The sequence below is a fragment of the Trichechus manatus genome, unplaced genomic scaffold (genome assembly GCF_000243295.1).
Source record: "Trichechus manatus latirostris isolate Lorelei unplaced genomic scaffold, TriManLat1.0 scaffold00117, whole genome shotgun sequence".
In the NCBI taxonomy this organism is placed as follows: domain Eukaryota; kingdom Metazoa; phylum Chordata; class Mammalia; order Sirenia; family Trichechidae; genus Trichechus; species Trichechus manatus.
In genome coordinates, this window is record NW_004444053.1 from 7,891,576 (window position 1) to 7,910,281 (window position 18,706).

General features: G+C 38.7%; 2 protein-coding genes across 6 annotated transcripts in view; both read right to left on the reverse strand.

The window, feature by feature from the left end:
• Positions 1 to 4,459: 4,459 nt before the first annotated feature.
• RAB4A (RAB4A, member RAS oncogene family) overlaps positions 4,460 to 18,706 on the reverse strand; it is a 68,066-nt gene continuing 53,819 nt past the window's right edge. Inside the window, exons 5-10 of one of the 5 annotated variants that reach the window (XR_002825263.1) lie at positions 16,801 to 16,955; positions 14,248 to 14,343; positions 10,382 to 10,519; positions 9,609 to 9,811; positions 9,175 to 9,225; positions 6,484 to 7,475 (exon numbers count right to left, since the gene is read on the reverse strand). Coding sequence is in view for 2 of the 5 variants with exons in the window: in XM_004384123.3 (XP_004384180.1) it covers positions 10,404 to 10,519; positions 14,248 to 14,343; positions 16,801 to 16,955 (367 nt within the window). In the remaining 3 variants the exon portion in view is untranslated. Of the gene's footprint in view, positions 4,685 to 6,483; positions 7,476 to 8,656; positions 9,812 to 10,381; positions 10,520 to 14,247; positions 14,344 to 16,800; positions 16,956 to 18,706 lie in introns of those variants that run through there. The other 4 variants (XR_002825264.1, XR_002825262.1, XM_004384123.3 and 1 more) reach the window with 4 other exon arrangements.
• On the reverse strand, positions 6,484 to 7,986 carry LOC105756684 (protein SPHAR; the record flags this gene model as incomplete). The annotated part of the gene is given in 1 exon segment (XM_012557748.2): positions 6,484 to 7,986. A coding segment is annotated over 1 exon segment (135 nt), but the record flags the coding sequence as incomplete, so codon positions are not given.

The window sequence follows — 18,706 nt, forward strand, 5'->3', positions numbered from 1 at the left end:
CCGCTTCCCCACCCCCAATCAAATTTTCTAAATGGAAGGTTATTACTTTTTCTGATGATGGAAAAAAAATGCTATCATTTATCAAATCATCTTGGAATTAACTCAAAGAAACCAGAGAATTGGTAGTAACTCAAGTGTTCATCAATAAGGAACTGGTTAAACAAACCATAGAATATCCACACAATGGAACATTACGCAGCCTTAGTAGGAAAGAAATCTCTCAATGTACTGACATATAGAAAGAGCGCTAAGATATCGTTTAGGTGTAAAAAAGATACAGTGTATGTAGTGTGTTACCTTTTGCCTAAGGAAGGTGTAGAGAAAAAATGCATCAAGAAACTCTGGAAGGACACACAAACTAAACTGGTGAGGAAGTGAGAGGCTTTACAGACAGAAGGCTGTTCATATTGTTTTGATTTTTGAACCAGAAGGATCTACTAGCTATTAAAAAAAAATTGGAGAGAACAGAACAAAAAATAAATATCTACTCTTTAAGATAAGCCCACCACCCAAAGATTCTAAGATGTGTGATTCCTAAACCAGGTTGATAATAAGTAAATATTCTTAGAGCCCATGTACTGGATTACTACTCAGGAGGCTGATCCACAGGGAAGTGTGCTCCTGGGAGAATAAATACTATGCTATTTAAAACTCTGAGATTTTTGGATAGTGAGGCATAAATCCTTAATTTTTATTAAAAAAGAATAACCTTTTGATAGTCATTTGATGCAGGATGGAAGAAAAAGACTAACCTTTATCAAGGAATAAAACTAATTTTAGCATAATTGTTACACCAGTAATAAAATACACAGTACAGCAGTTTTAGAAAGCAGCTGGGAACTCATCAAATGTGTTCTGAAAGAACCAGCTCTTATTTAAGTATGTCAGGGCTGCTGACATACTTGTTTTTACTTGTTCTGTTGTGGACTTTCCTCCCAGACCAGGGACTGGTATTCCCAGGGGTTTCCTGTGGTGGTTTACTTTATAATAACGATGCTTCTGTAGCCAGTGTGTGATCGCCATTTGTAAAATAAAATACCTTTTTATGACTATCCTAACATTCATGGCCAAAGTTAAAATTTAACAAAGATAAAATGTGAATCTTAATAATTTTTTAAACAATGTTGTGGGTTTAAGTAGATAGGCCTCTTATTGTATTGTTGCTGGGTGCCATGAGTTGATTCCAACCCATAGCAACCCCATGTGACAGAGTAGAACTGCCCTATAGGGTTTTCTTGGCTGTAATATTTTTTAAATTCTTAAAATTTATTTTCTTGTTGTTGACAATATACACAGCAAAACATACGTCAATTCAACAGTTTTCACTTGAAACCGTTTAGTCATTGATTACATTCTTCGAGTTGTGCAGCCATTCTCACCCTCCTTTTTTGAGTTGTTCCTCCCCCATTAACATAAATTCATGCCTCCCTCAGGTTCGTATCTAATCCTTCAAGTTGCTGTTGTCAATTTGATCCCATATAGGTAGTTCTTAAAAGAGTATAATTGGCTGTAATCTTTATGAAAGTAGATCGCCAAGTTTTTCTCCTGTGGAGCTGCTGGGTGGGGTTGAACCACCAACCTTTCAGTTAGCAGTTGAGTGCTTAACCTTTGTGCCATCAGGGCTCCATCTTATGTTAGTGGGAGTATAAACTGGTACAGGTTCTTTGGAGGACAATTTGGCTTTATCAATATTAAAAAGTAATATCTATTTTGTTTAGCAATTCTACTTCTAAAATCTTTTAGACATATTTGTGTATGCAGACATACTGAATAGGAGTGTTAACAGCCTCATAGTGCAATGCCTAAATCGTGGTAAATTCTTATCACCCTGTCTCTGATAATGAGCTAGACCTACAGGGGAGTTCTGAGGAAGTCTTAAAGCATACTTAAAACACAAATGGAAAAATACTAGGCTTTCATTGTTTTAAATGTGCTTACAGATGTACAGAATGTCAAATAACCGGTTGCCTGTGAGAAGGGGTATTTAGAATGCGACACAATGTACGCTGCTTGAATTTAAGTGCATATGTTCCCAATGGAAACCCTGGTGGTGTAGGGGTTAAGAGCTACAGCTGCTACCAAAAGGTCAGCAGTTCGAATTCGCTAGGTGCTCCTTGGAATCTCTATGCAGTTCTATTCTGTCCTATCGGGTTGCTATGAGTCGGGATTGACTCAATGCCAATGGGTTTGGCTTTTGGTTTATGTCCCCCGCCCCCCAAAAAAAAACAAAACAAAAAACTAGATTTACTATGAAAGATGGTCTTATGAGATAATGGTAACTTGTAAAGATTAACATGGACACTTTTATTGTTCTTATGACTTAGGTGTTGACAAGTTTCTGAGACAATTACTACATCAGTCTGTTTCATTGTTTTAAAGCTTCAGGACGTCAGATGACTTGAGGAGTTCCTCTGTCTCCCTGAGGCTTTCTGGTCTGAGAGGAATCTTGGGAAGTGCAAACCGAGCTCTTACTTCCTGTCGACAGCCTCTGAGGGCGGCTCATCTTGCTGGGGTCCCTTAGAAGCAACCATCTTCTCCTAGGGCAATGGCACCGCAATCTGGCTCAGCTTAACACTCTCTCCATGGCGGCCTCGGGCCTGTGATACATGCTTCCTAGTAGATGTCAGACACCCTGTTATGAAACAAACTTGACAACCACGGGAAAACATCATCTGAATGGAAAACCCTATAAACACACACCAGGTTTTGTCTAAATTTCAGGTGGTTCCTAAGAGGTAACTACATACGGTAAAAGTCTGAAGCACCAGGTTAGCTACAGCTGAAATTAATCCTGGAGATAAAAACAGGATGGCTGTAACAGTTACATATAAAGGGAAAAATCCTGAGTAAATGGATTTTACCTTCTACTCTTGGTCAAGGACTAAGTTAAATAAATTGAGATGAGAAGCAGCATAGGTAAGAGCTAACCTGGTTCAATAGTTTATTGGCATATAGTACAGGAACGTTGCCAAAATACACACATTAGATGTGGCAGGCAAGGGAACAACCTCCCCACTGCCACGTGCAACAGCCTCACGTGCACAGAGCCTCAGCAAATCCTTACCTTCACAAAAGAAATACTGAACTCACAACTTCATACTCGGCAGCTTTAAATGCAGAGGACAAATTTTGACAAGCGTTCTGTAAACCAATTAGCATGCGTTTTCATTCATGCACTTTAAATTTGTAATGTTTTCAATCTATTGAAGGCAGGGTCAAAAAAGCAAGCCATTAAGCTCATGACTTTAAAAAACAAAACATGGTTTTATAGTGATGAAATCAATTGTTCCCACCTCTAACAACTTAGCACTAAAAGTACTTTAAAAATGGAAAAACCTCTTACCAGTTAAAATCAGAACCGTTTGTAGATCTTAAACTCCAATAACCATGTGTGTTCAAGATTTCCATTAATAAAATGTTGAGGAAAAAGAGTCCGATAAACCCAAGCACCTAGCCTGGTTCCACTGTGAGTCGCACGCGGCCCACACTAGCCTATGTCCCACGTCGAGCTGAGGCCTGGGGCCGGGTGCTGGGTCTCTCCACCTCATGGCCCTCAGCTGTGCAATGGCACAATATGTGATACCCACTTTGCAGGTCACCAAAGGGCTGTTTTGAAGGTTCAATGAGATGCTAAATGAGAGAATACTTTAAGCTATTAAAAAAGTTATACTCCTTCAAAGTTTTATTGTAGACATTTCAATTGACAGTATTGAAAATGAGGGGCTTGTTAAATTAAAAATTGTTGTAGTAATTTTTCCTATAAAACATTTTTCAAAAGAGGAAAAGAGGTCAGAAACAGGGAACAGGTGTGCTTGGTGGCTGTAGACATCCTTACAGCAGGGTTCCTCCAGATACAAAAGTGTTTCTCATTGCTCAGATACTGTCACAATTTGGAATCAGGGAGAAACATAGACAACCAACCTATATAAAATACAAAATTTAAAACTTTTAGATGTAATCATTTAGTCTTAAAATTAGGGTTGTAAAACTGTTACTCGCCATGTCTATATTCCTTTGAAAATGTGGTAGAGTTACCAAGTTTCCAAGACGTGATTAGAGCTCTGGCTGCTGCTCCCACGTAGGGCTGGTCAGTTGTCACCGAGTATGTGTGATTAACAGAATTGATTTGACATACTTTATCCTCAATCATGTATAACTCATACTATCCTAGAACACAAGACACACACCTAGGCCTTAAAGCAGAGGTTTAGAGACAATTATATCCTCAATTGCTTCTGACAGCCCTTGTTAGGTGCCACGAGTCATCTCCAACTCATACTGACCCTAAGTACAACAGAACGAAACACTGCCAGGACCTGTGCCATCCTCACAATGGCTTTTTTTTTTTTTTTTTTATTGTTGCAGCCACTGTGTCAATCCATCTTGTTGAGGGTCTTCCTCTTTTTTGCTGACCCTCTACCAAGCATGATGTCCTTCTCCAGGGATTGGTACCTCCTAATAACATGTCCAAAGTACGTGAGACAAAGTCTCACCATCCTCGCTTCCAAGGAGCACTCTGGCTGTACTTCTTCCAAGATTGATTTTTTCTTTCTTCTGGCAGTCCATGGTGTATTCCATATTCTTCGACAACAATGATAGCCCTTACCCTCCTAATTTTACATTGGCAAATTACGCTGAGATGGAGCATGCAGCAGTCTGGGCACTTGCCTGCCCATAGGCCGTACTGTGAAGGGTAGAAAGAAATCAACTAAGAACACACAGAATTCCCTAGAAATACTAAACAACAGAACTTGCAGCCTAAACATTAAAAGCTCTCAATCCTGGAAATAACATGATTGGGAAACTATGTACTTGTAGACAACATTTCAAAAACGGAGCGTGCTGCTCTGGGACTTATCAAACTGCCTCCATAGAAGGAAGGCTTTTAGCAGGATCGCCAGACCACCTACTGGGGATTTTGCAGAAAAGGGCTCTTGCTGTGGATAGCTGAACTAGTAATATCCAGGTACTGTTCCAGTTCCAAGACACTGATTCTACTGAGAAAGACTTGGGGACAATAGCCTCTGTGGTCATCTGTCCTTTCTATAAACATTTGAACACCTCTATGTTCCAGGCACTGGGCACAGAGGTCTCAGCCTAGTAAAGAAGTCATGTATCTATATAAGGACAATATATAGATCAATGTGATCAATACCAAAAGAGTGGTTAGTACAGTGAACTCAGGGAGCAATGTGCCTGCGTATGTACGTCAGTGGTGGGGGTGGCTAGAAAGGCTTGGTAACAGAGAGGCTTTATGTGCGCCTGTTGGACACTAGGACTTCAGCCTGCCGGACTTGGGAGCAGGCTGGGTGCACTGCAGGAGAAGGAAGTAAAGTCCGTGCAAAGACACAGAGGCAATGAGAAAGCAAGGGAGCATTTGGAGAACTGCATGTAAATATCCTATAAAAGCACCATTTTCCTCAGGAAACGGGATAGTACGAGAGCTTGGTACATACATTTAGGGCCACAGAAACGGATATGCTGATCTTTCTGGAAAAGGGAATAATGTGGTAACTTACCCTGAATTAATCATATTATAAAATTTCCCATTCAACATAAAGTTATTTGAGGGCTTCCCACCAAACATACAGAACTTAGCATTTTACCCTTGTACATATTAGTTGGCCCTTAATATTTAGTAAACATAATTGTTTCCACGATATTTTGGAATGTAAAATCCTCAGAAATTTAACAAGTTTGTTTTTCTTCATTCTAGTTGTCTTTAAAATAAAAAATTACACTTTAAATCAAGAAGTTAGAGAAAAGATGTTGGTAGAGCACAGGCTTATATTGCTTTTCATTCAGTTTCCTGTAGCAGTCTAGTGACAACGTCCTCCAGCGGGAAGAAATACACTGTGGTCAGTAAGCTGATGATGCGCCTCAACTCCCGCCTCAAGCCTGGTTACAGAAGGCTCCCAAGGTCATGCAGTCAGAGTGAAATGTTTTCTTTACAATAAAACAGATTCTTTGGAACAGTATATAGACATGCTGAGATGATTTAAATTAAGCAGACCTTGTGTCCTGCACTGGCAGGGGGGATATTCAGAACATTCAACCACCAGCTAGATGGGCACCGACCCCTAAAGCTGGCGGCTGTGGCTGGGAGGCTGGCTGCCCTGAGCCCCACGGAAGGTTGCCCTGGGCAGGCAACTAGCCACGTGCTGGGGCATCACCTCCTCCGGTGCTATACCAGAGAAGTGCACTTCACGTTTTCAATGTATGTCAGATAAATGTATGACTAAGATAAAACATAATCATTCTTGGCTTTTTAACAATGTCTTGAAAAAAAAGGTTCCACTGGTATGGTGATTATGTAAAAATTAAAAAAATAAATAAATTCTTACTAGCTGGAGATGCATACTGAACAATTTTTGGGTAAAATGACATGTCTTGGATACCTTAAAATACTACAGCATAAAACAAGAGGTGAAGCTAGAACAAGATTGGCATAATGTTGGTAATTGGTGTAGCTAGCTGATCTAGTGGTTCATTGTACTACTATTTTCTGTGTATGTTTGAAAATTTCCATAATACAAAATGTAAAACTACATAAATACTATTAAAAAAAAAAAAGATTCCCTAATCATATGACTTTCTACCAGTACGCAGTATTATCTAGCCTTAGCAAGCGATGGCTCTGCCTTACTTTCGTGTTACTGAAACTGGTAAGTCTAGTGTTCTCAGATAAATTCCTAAAACAATTTTAGGGAAGTTAATACAATTAGGAAATAACAAGTAACAACTGGGACAAGCTCAGATTACATGTACATGGACAGATTGGTAAAGAGACTCACAACTGGTACAAAAATATTAAAAATCACAGGTGTTTAACCCCCTCCAATTCTCTCCTCCAAATAGAGGGCAAAACAAACAAAACCAAATCCGGTGCCATCGAGTTGATTCCGACTCATAGCGACCCTATAGGACAGAGCAGAACTGCACCATAGTTTCCAAGGAGCGCCTGGTGGATCCGAACTGCCACCCTTTTGGTTAGCAGCCATAGCACTTAACCACTATGCCACCAGGGTTTCCAAAAGAGGGCAAAAATGACAGAAAATGAAGAACCATTTACTGTGTCACAGTATGGATTACACACCATCTAGGTTTCTAATTTTACCATCAGGTTCTTTACTCCGAATAATAGTATTAATTAGCTAGGAATCAATGTTTGTAAAGATTTCAACAACTCACAAAAATTTCAACAGGCCACAAGTAACGTTTTCAACAAAACCATTAAAACAAACAAAAAAAAGTTGCCATCGAGTAGATTCCAACTCATAGTGACCCTATAGGACAGAGCAGAACTGCCCCATAGGGTTTCCAAGGCTGTAATCTTTATGGAAGCAGATTGCTACATCTTTTTCCCAAGGAGCAGCTGGTGGGTTTGAAACACTGACCTTTTGGTTAGCAGTCAGGGCTCCTTACAAAACCATTACAGATTCCCAAATTGTGATGTTCTCATTTTCACTTAAATGCTGGATTGTAAAAAAGAACAGATTACAATTTCAAGTCTAAATGAACTTTACAATTTTTTTCTGGGAAGACTGAAAAATTACTTTTCTAGAAATGTAAATTAAGAGCTTCCTGAAAACTTAAAAAAGTAACAGGAAATGTATACATTACATTTGTTACTAGACTCACCAAGACCAAATTACCTCACTTCTTCACTGTTCCTAAAGGGAAGAGCCCTGATTAACAACCATCATGGTTTGATCAAAGGATATGGAAGGTATGTGGTACCTGTGGTTTAACTAAAAGGCTCATTTATAAACCAGATTTAAATTTATCTCATTTTTATAAATCCTTACTTCTGTTAGAATAGACATGCTCCTATTTCATGCAAAAATCTGTTCAGAAATGAGTAGCTGACAAAACTATCGTAAATGAGGCATTAAATGAAAAATTCTTCCAGTGAGGTCCAAGAAGTAGTTCAGTCTGAGAATTTGCTTAGATTCTAACTTTTCAAAAGAAAATATTCAAGGCATAAAAAAAAATTTAAACAGATACATACTGATATTTTTATCAAAGTCCCATCTCAGAGTTTATATGAGCCTCTGTGCTCTGACTGTTGATTAAAACAAAACAACAACAAAAGCAACAGGCAGCCTCTAACTAAAAGTTGGGTAAATTTACCAGTTTGCAGCTACCATCTAAGAAAAAGCCACAGTGGAAGAACACACATAACATGAAGAGAAGTATTTTTTAAGCTTTTGGACTTAATATTGCATTTCAACTCTAAAGACTAGTTCCATTGACATAAAATGATAATTGTGAAGAGTGTGCTTCTAGTTCAAGTAGATAAATGAGACTAAATGGGCAGCTCCTGTCCAGAGGTGAGATGAGAAGGCAGAGAGGGTCAGGAGCTGGTTGAATGGACACAGGAAATCCGGGGTGGAAAGGAGGAGCGTGCTGTCACAGTACAGGGAGAGCAACTAGGGTCACATAACAATGTATGTATAGATTTTTGTGTGAGAGACTAACTTGAATTGTAAACTTTTACTTAAAGCACAATTTAAAAAAAATAGTTCCATTTTATATTTTTTGTATTAATATTTTAAAATATTAGAATAAGTCTTCATAATATATATTTCAATATAACCCGTTGCCATCAAGTCGATTCTGACTCACAGTGACCCTACAGGACCGAGGAGAACTGTCCCATAGAGTTTCTGAGGAGCAGCTGGTGGATTCGAACTGCTGACCTTTTGGTTAGCAGCCGAGCTCTTAACCACTGTGCTACCAGGGCTCCATATTTCAATATAGCCTATATGAATTAAAAACATGTCAACTTGGTAAGTGCAAATAAGGCATTTAAGGATTCAGTGAAACTTATAAAGAAATTGCTTAATGACTGATGTCTTTTTAATTTTAACTTGATGTAGTAGCTTTAAAATGAACACAAAACAATAAAAGATTTGAAAAAGAGGCAGTGATGCTATGAAACTGAATACCAGAAAAAGCGTGAGAGCAGACAATGTATTTTCTAGCAGGGAGCCAGACAGATCAGCAAACTGCAAACAGCTGAGCAGCCCCAAGTTAAGCAGTCTATCGCATTTCATCAACAGCTGAGGCTGCCTACTAAGCTTGGTCAAAGGTATTAGAGCCCTCAGCATTGATCACAGCACCCAGAACAGGGCAGGTACTCAATATCCAACATGTATTTCCTGAACTGACCTGGATGAAGATACTCTGAAAGCAAGCGAGAGCTGGACAATGTAAAGTTAACTGAAAAAAAAAAACTCCATTTTTCATTTTATTTCCGTATGTTAGTGAATAACTACTGATCTAGTATTTCAAGTAAACACCATGTAGAATTAAATAAGAAATGCACTGGCCATCAATGCCAGAATCTCTGAATATCAGGTCATAAGAACAACCAAATTTTGCAATATAACTGACATGATGATAAAAGCACACCTCACAATTAACAAATTTTAGTTCATATGATTTAAAAAAATATTAAACTGCATTTAGTGCAACATTCCATTATATCATACATCATACACCATGCTGTGGAGACATGCTGTGGGCCAGAATATATACAGTACATAGCCACGTTTCAAGCTAAAGGTGAAAGGGAAAATGTGGAACAGAAAATTTTTACATACATGTGTACATTTAATGGTATTGTCCATTGAGTTAGATTTATTATACAGTTTGCTGTGCCATGACTACTAGCTTCCATAATATCCCAATTATTTTTTTTCCCACAAGGATCTACTTTTGTATAGAGTAGATAAAGATGGTGGTAAAAAAGCTTCAGGTTCTTCAAGCTCCAACAATTGTGTCCCAAATACCACTGTATGTACACCTAAAAAAAATTAAGAACAATTTAGAAACATGCATAATTACAAACACAAACATAAGTACAGCTGACAGTTCAAAGGGAATTAGAGAATACGACTGTCTTTTCTTTACTACTTACACCTACGCTTACTAGATAATGTTGGCTACAAACAAGTCCACTGTGGTCAAAGGGGAAAAAAGGAGCTTTAAAAAATTAAAAATCTCCCTTTGCGAATTTTATAAATGAGCTTTCTATTTTAGAAGAGGCACATCCATTTAGACTTTAATTAACCCACGGAAATCTTCTCATTGACATAATAGCAAAAGAATCTCCATCTCAACCACTCCCATCAACAACTGCCCTTCCTTTCTTTCTCAACAAAAGTCTAAGAATTTCCTATGTCATTTAAATACTTTCAATCAGAACATCTATTTTTAAATTATACTGTCACGTCTATTTTTCATAATGTACTTGCAAAAAGCTGTAACATAGCTTCTATAGTTACCCATGTGAGGAATTAGTGTATTTAAAAAAAGAGAGAGAAGAGCACAACATCAGAAAGGCAAACAGACACTGCGAACTCCCAGCACCCACCTCGTTTGCCCCGTGCTGATCTTTAACAACCACATTCTTGGGCACTCTGGGCCTGTGCTCGACGCGGGGACCGGAGCTGTCTCAAGGCAGCATCTCCATACTGGATACCTGAGCCCATTCTTTCTGGATCCAGCTCACCTGAGGACCAGTCAAGTATTCATTAAAAAAAAGTTTTTATGTTTCTGCGATCTCCAAAATATATTAAGCAAAATAAAGGTACAGAGCACTGTGTACACATGCCATCGTTTTCAAAAGAGGAAACACTATACATACATACATACATACATGTGCCTCTGGGAGGATATATAAAGAACTGATAATAATGGTTGACTTCAAGGGTTCTGAGTGGTTAGGGGGCAGGGAAGGGGTGGTGATGAAGGGTAACTGTGCACTGTATATGCTTTTGTCCTTTTTTGTAACTGGAATTATGTGACTATATACAAAAATAATTTAAAATTAATTAAAACTACAGAGACATCATTTTTCACTTATCAGACTGGCAAAAATCCATGGATGACAATACACTCTGTTGGCATGGTTTTAGTAAACAGGCACTTTCATTCTTCACTAGTGTGATCATAAACTGCTACAACCCTGATAGGAGGCAATCTGACAAACTATCTAAATTCAGATACATGTGTTCTTTGAGCAAGCAGTTCCACTTCTGAGAATTTATCCCACAGCAGATTCATACATATGTAAAATGATATAACAGGTCATTTATTGTAGTATTGTTTGTAATAGCAAAACATTGGCAATAACCCAAATGTCTAAAGTAGACTGGTTGAATCAATGATGGTAATATACACAGTGGGATATTATATTATACATTTCATACACACACAAACACACACACACAATGAGGGGGAGAAACAGTGGCTTTTCAATCATGTGAATGTACTGCCTATTTAAATATTTTAAATAAAAAAGTACTATTTAAGAATCCTAACTTATACTTTTATATTTTCACACTTAGATATAATTATGATTTTGATTATCTCATAAGAAATATATCTTGAAAGGTTTTAATGAGTCAACTTATATCTGTATTCAGATGAAATAGAAAAGCAGTAAGGTAACTTAAATAAAAGCTCATGCTTAATAATAATACTAAACCAACTGTAATGCTAAAGACTACAGAATCTTCAAAAATAACATTTCTTGTACCAAGTTCAGTAAATTTATTTTCGTTTTCAGACTGAAAAAATACAAAAGGATGTACTGTCCTGTAGGGATCCAACCGTTCCATCTGGACCCTTGACCTTCCTTCCCTTCTACCTCACCAAGTTCCCTATTTTGTCTCTGTCTTCCCCTCTCTGATCCTTCTCTCCTTTATCCTTCCCCTCTCTGTCTCTCAACATTTAAACATGCTAAAATTTCTTTCATCCCCCAAACCCTTCGTTAAATTAACCGTGTTATAATGAAAAAGGAAGACAGAAGAACTGATGCATTCAAACTGCAGTGTTGTTGAAGAATAATAAATATACTGTGGACTTCCAAAAGAATAAAATATTAGTCTTAGAAGAAATACAACAAGAATGTCTCTTGGAAGCGTGGATGGCAAGACTTCAACTCCCTTACTTTGGACATGTTATCAGGAAAGTCTGATTGTTAGAAAGGGACATCATGTTTGGTAAAGCAGAGGGTCAGTGAAAATGAGGAAAATCCTCCATGAGATGAAATGACACAATAGCTCCAACAACGGACTCACACATACTAATGACTAACGACCATGTTTCATTCTGTTATACGCAAGGTCGCCATGAGTTGGAGATGACTCCAATAACAAACCTGTTCCTTGACTGATGGTGATCTCTCTTCTACCTTCGTATTTCCACTGGAATTGTTTTTGATAAAGATGACCAATGATGTCCTGTGGTCCACCCCAGTCGATATTTTTCAGCTCAGTTTTTAGCTTATTGGACTTCTATTGCATTCGATAACGAACTCTCCCCTTTGAGGCTCTTAAAATTTTGGCTTAAATAACACCTGTTTTTCTCCTGGTTCTCTTTACACACCTCTGACCATCTCCTTCTGTCTCTCTTTCATAGGCTCCTCTTCCTCCGCTCATCCTTAAATGCTGGTCTTCTCCAGGTTTTTGTCCTTGATCCATTGCTCTTCTCCCTCTAGACTCTGGGTGATCACATTCCTTCTCATAGTTGCAACTATTCCGATATACTGATGACTGCCACATTTATATTGCCAGCCCAGAATTTCCCCCAAAGCTTATGAGGTAACTGCATATGGATGCTCCAGTGTTACTGCAAACGCAACACTTCCTTCTGCATCAATGGTGTCTCTTTATCTAGATACCTAGTATGACATCTACAAGTTATCCTTGGCTCCTCCTCATTTCCTGACACTCTCCCCCCAATCAACTGTCCTTTCCTACTGATGTTACTACCTATTTTTTAGATTCATCTGTACTTCTACATCCTTGTTAAAGCTTTAATCAGTCATCTTTTACTTGGTTTACTCAAAAACACCTTAATTGGTATCTGGCCTACAGCCCTGTTTTCCCTTCAGTCTGTCCTCAACATAGACACCTACATATATGCCTCATTTTAAGTCACAACCTGACCACATCACTCCACTGCTTACCTCCCTTGAATGGCTTCCCACCCCCTTCAGCAGTGATTCTCAATCTTGGATGACCATCAGAATCACATTGGAGAGCTTTTATAAAGGCTGAGGTCTGGGCCATACTCTATATCAATTAATTCAGAATCTCCGATGGCGGAGTTTTCTAATGCATCCCAGGTGACCCCAGGTACAGCCAGATGAGGATCAGTAACTGACAAGATAAAGTTCCAGCTCCTAGATGGGGAATGCAACCTGGCTCCTGCCCTTCTTTAATCTTTTCTCCTGCTATCCCCTGCCTTCCTTTCCTGTTCTAGTAACTTCAAACTTTGTCATCTCTCAGTCTCAACTCATGATGTCCCCTCTGCTCACGTGCTCTCCTCCCCACTCCCTTGATCTACTTACTCTTCCTTGTATTTTAAAACGTCATGCTCAGTCATCACCCCCTCCTGGGAGTCCTCCCTGACACCCTCTCCACTCCCATGGCTGGGCTAGCTTCCACTTCTTTGGATCCTGTGCATCTCTCAATTACTGAATCTATCACACCACATTATAATTATTTTTTGATTGTCTCCCATAAAAGACAGTGATTTATTCTTTTTGGTATCTTAGTGCTTAACAAATAATAAGCACTCAGATAGTTCAATGAATTGACTAAAAGGTGAATGTCAACCTGTAATTTTGGTATTTAAATAAAAATCTAATAAACAACAACTACATAGTAGTTTGTCAGCTGCCTAAATTAAGGGTTACTTTAATTTTACTAAAGCAACAAATACAACCGTAACAAGACAGATTACAAGTTAGGCATGACCAGGCAGCTTCAGAACTAAGAATTAACACTTGATTGCATAGCTCAATGATGGCCCCAACCTGCATCTACCAACATTACACAATTTATTCATAATTGCTTCAACATCATATAAATGATTCCTTAGGCACTGCAGATGACAACTAGTTTAACAGAGTAAGTATGCTATTGAAAGAGAGTGAACAAAGCCACACTTTTTTCTTGCTTTAAGTGACAAATCCAAAAAAGGCTGTGGTTCTAAAAACACACACGATCTAAAACTTTGATGACCCACCCACAATTCAACTGGTTTATTTATCCCTTTTCATGGCTGGGGTGTGGTAATCACATGGTAGGATGGGCAGGTTTTCATTACAATTACATGACCATGACCATCAAATTAATAAATGACAATTTTAGGTTGGCAGATGTAGAGAGGATATTTTTTGACCAAATCACCCCTGAAAATATGAAGCAGTGATGGAAAGCCTTTTACCTGACTCAATTTTGTTAAGTATTTTTCTCGCGCACTGCACAAAGGCCTCTTCTACATTTTCTCCTGTTAGTGCACTCGTTTCCAGAAACATCAGCTCTAAAATTGACATCAAACAAAACAGCCATATTTACAAGATGATCACAATTTTTGAGCGACTAAAAATTTATTTAATATTCTCTTAAAATAGCAAGTTAAATGAAATTTATGACCTAAAACATGTATTTCTGTGAATATGAAATGAATATATGGCAACATTTTTTTTTAATGTTAGAATTCTAACCCTTTTCTGAAAGTAGTTTCTTTATTGTGTTAGTTTCTCATAAAAAAAATTTATGCACATATAGCTGCTATCCCTATAATGTGACAGCACACTCCTCCTTTTCACTTCGAACTCCCCATGTCCATTCAACCAGCTCCTGTTCCTTTCTGCCTTCTCATCTCGCCTCCAGACAGGAGCTGCCCATTTAGTCATGTGTATCTACTTGAACTAAGAAGCACACTCTTCACGAGTATCATTACATATCTTATAGTCCAGTCTAATCTTTATCTGAAGAGTTGGCTTCAGGAATGGTTTTAGTTCTGAGTTAACAGAGGGCCCAGGGACCATGTCTTCTGGGGTTCCTCCAGTCTTGGTCAGACCATTAAGTCTGGTCTTTTTACGTGAATTTGAGTTCTGCATCCCACTTTTGTTTTGTTCCCTTAGGGACCCTCTGTTGTGTTCCCTGTCAGGGCAGTCACTGGTGGTAGCTGGGCACCATCTAGTTCTTCTGGTCTCAGGCTGATGGAGTCTCTGGTTTATGTGGCCCTTTTTGTCTCCTGGGCTAATATTTTCCTTATGTCTTTGGTATTCTTCATTCTCCTTTACTTCAGGTGGGTTGGGACCAACTGATGCATCTTAAATGGCCACTTGCTAGTTCTGAAGACCCCAGATGCCACTCACCCACTAAAGTGGGATGCAGAACATTTTCTTAATAAACTTTGTTATGCCAACTGACCTAGATATCCCCGAAATCATGGTCTCCAGACCCCCGCCCCTGCTACTCTGTCCCTCAAAGTGGTTTGGCTGTATTCAGGAAACTTCTTAGCTTTTGGTTTAGTCCAGTTGTGCTGACTTCCCCTGTTGTGTCCCTCCCTTCACCTAAGATAATTCTTGTCTACTATCTAGTTAGTGAATACCCCTCTCCCTCCATCCCCACCCTCATAACCATCAAAGAATGTTTTCTTCTGTGTTTAAACCTTTTCTTGAGTTCTTATAATAGTAGTCTCCTACAATAATTGTCCTTTTGTGACTGACTGATTTCACTCAGCATAATGCCTTCCAGATTCATCCATGTTATGTTTCATGGATTTATCATTGTGCTTTATTATTGTGTAGTATTCCATTGTGTGAATATACTATAATTTGTTTATCCATTTATCTGTTGATGGACACCTAGGTTGTTTCTGAAAGGAATTTTTATCTTATGCTAGCACTTAAATCTGCTTAAGAAACTGAATAAGTAAAACTTTCACATTCTGAGTTACCTCAATTCAATAAGGGGGTAGGCTGATAAAAACAGCCAAGTTGCTGATTTGAGATAGCCATTTCCCTCTCCAAATAATCTGTATATCACCACAAATACGACTAAGAGTATATACACTTTGGGATTTCGTTCGTTTGTCTGCTTGTCATTTCGACCTTGAAGAAGTCTTCTATGAATTAATACTTTTCTTATCCACCGGGGTGGTTACAAATCCCAGCAGAAAAGCTGTTCTGCTTGCTATCTCAGGCAAACCACAACCTCTCTAGCCTGTTGTTTCCTTGCTTGTAAAGATGAGGTTCAATTAGTGACATCTAAATTCTTCTGGAGCTTCAACATTCTATGCTTTTTTATATTTCTAAACAGCTTCTTTACGAACCCTCATAAGACTTACGTTTTTCTCTCACATTTATTTCCTAGCAGAAAACTAGACAACTTGTAAAAATATAATTTAGTAGCCCTAGAGTCCAACTGACTACTGCTATTAGGATATTCTAGTTCTTGACTGGGTCTAAAAATTAGTTATTTAAAATGTTTGAATTTTTATCATTCCGTTATCTGTAAGTAACCATTAACTTTGTGGCATTCTTACGTATTCTATATGGAAATACACAGTAGTTTCAAAGGCCCCTATAATCAAATGACTTAAATTTAATGTAAATAAAGCAAATAAGCTCGAAATTTCACCAACTTTGCTTCAAATTACATTGAAAAAAGATAATGTCATCTGGTTTGATCCTTTTAAAATGATTGTTATAAATTTCACTTTAACTCGAGACTCCTAATATTCAAAGATCTGTAACTGGATAGTAATATATTTGTTTTTATCATTATAGTTACTTTTATAGACAGGATGCAAATATACTGAAGAGATGCTAAAGAAGTCTAAATTTATAGGGAAGATAATTCCAAGTTCCACATGTCCTAAACAAAATTTAATCTTGAAACTCCAATACATGTTTAAAATTCAGAGAAATGTTATTACCCCTAAAACTGCCATTTGAAAAGAAATGAGAAGTAAAAGGTCACTTGCCATTTTCCTGAGCAAATCTGGAGGCTTCTAAGAAAGTAACTTCACGATCTGCATCCAGATCCTTCTTGTTTCCACAGAGGATGATCACAATGTTTTGACTTGCTAGCATTCTGGCATCTGTTAACCAATTAGTAAGCGCATTGTAGGTTTCTCGGCTGTGTAATATAAGATTGTGAAAATAATATATGTATTTCATAAAACTAGCAATCCTTTGCAGTCAATCACACTACGCACCCTACTTTTAGACATGTCAGAGTAATGCCAACAGCACCTTTGTCGTAACCCAGTAATGTGAATGCGCCAAGTCTACACCACACCCACAGAAGTGGTTTTGTTTTCAAAAGTGAGACAGTGAGTCAGATATTTTGTTATTTGCTTGCACAGTCAGGGTGCAAAAAGAAATCAAGAGAAGCTCCTTCATTTGTTTTACAAGTATTTACCGAGTCTCAGCGTGCGCAGGGCAGTGGTGGCTCTGGTGAGCAGGATTTAGCAGCACTGCTGCCATTTAACCAACCCTTGCAACGTGCCTGGTACTTTGTTTTGTAGGAACTTATCACACTGATTCTTTACAGAGACTCTGTGACATAGGCTCTATTATTACTCCCCCTTTACATGAGAAACCTAAGGCCGAGAGAGAAATGAAGCAGCTCAAAGTCACGGAGTGGCCAGTGGCAGAGCCAGGACTTGACCAGATCTGCTTGTCTCCAGGAATGACTCTCGGTGCCTGCTATTTTCTGTCCTTATATACATTTAAGGAAGGAGATCTGGAGGTGCAGTAGTTAAGTGCTTGACTGCTAACCAAAAGGCCGGTGGTTCAAACCCACCAGCTGCTCTGTGGAATAAAGATGTGGCAGTCTGCTTCTGTAAAGGATTACAGCCTCGGACAATCTCTGGGGCAGTTCTACTCTGTCCAATAAAGTCTCTACAAGTTGAAATCAACTGGACAGTAACAGGTTTGGTTTTTTTTATACATTTAAGGATAAATTTCCTATCACAATACACTTTGGTAGATGGAGTACTTGACAGTCTAGCAGGCTGAGCCTCTCACCATCTGGGCAAGTGCGGTGAGGTGGGGCAAGGAGCTGCCCTCCTCCTGTCAGAGTGCCTGCCTCCAGACACTGACTACAGGAGGCAGAAGGAAGGGCAACATCCTCTCACTGTACAGGTTCCTATTCTGAAAGGGCCTTCAGAGCACACCATTTAGTTTCCACGTTCCTAAGACATGGTTAACAGACACTCAGATCAGCACTCTCTGACAGAACTTCTGTGAGGATGGGACTGTTCTATAATCTGCACTGCTACTGCATGCTTGAAATATGTGACCAAGGAACTGGATTTCATTTAAATTTAATTAATTTACATGGCTAACAGCTATCATATTGGACAGTGCAGACTTAGATGCTTATAATGTACCAAGTCCTTTATATTAACTAATTTAAGCCTTCCAATACTCATGAGGATTATATTATGATTATCACCTCCATTTTACAGACAAGGAAACTATGGCCTAGACAGGTTAAGTCACTTGCCTGAGGAGGTCACACGGCTAGTAACTGGTGGAGCTGGGATTTGAACCCAGGCAGCCTAGGTTCAGTATATACCCTGAACCTCTATCAATGCACTTTTGAAAACTTACCTGACATAAAGCTTCGCTTTTTGAACCTTAAGGATAGGGTCAAAGCATCAGGCTAAGATGTGTAGTGAAACACTAAAGGTCACTTTACCTATTTAAACCATCCAGCCATATTTCTTTACATAGGAGAGCAGGGGGTTGGTGCTGGTTCAAAGACATGTAGGACACAAAATGAAAGGGTGCAGTGGTTTCTTAAACGCTAGTAGTGCTGCCCACACAGAGTACACGCACATGCTGCATGCAGACGGAGATGGAGCTCAAGCATCGCGAAAC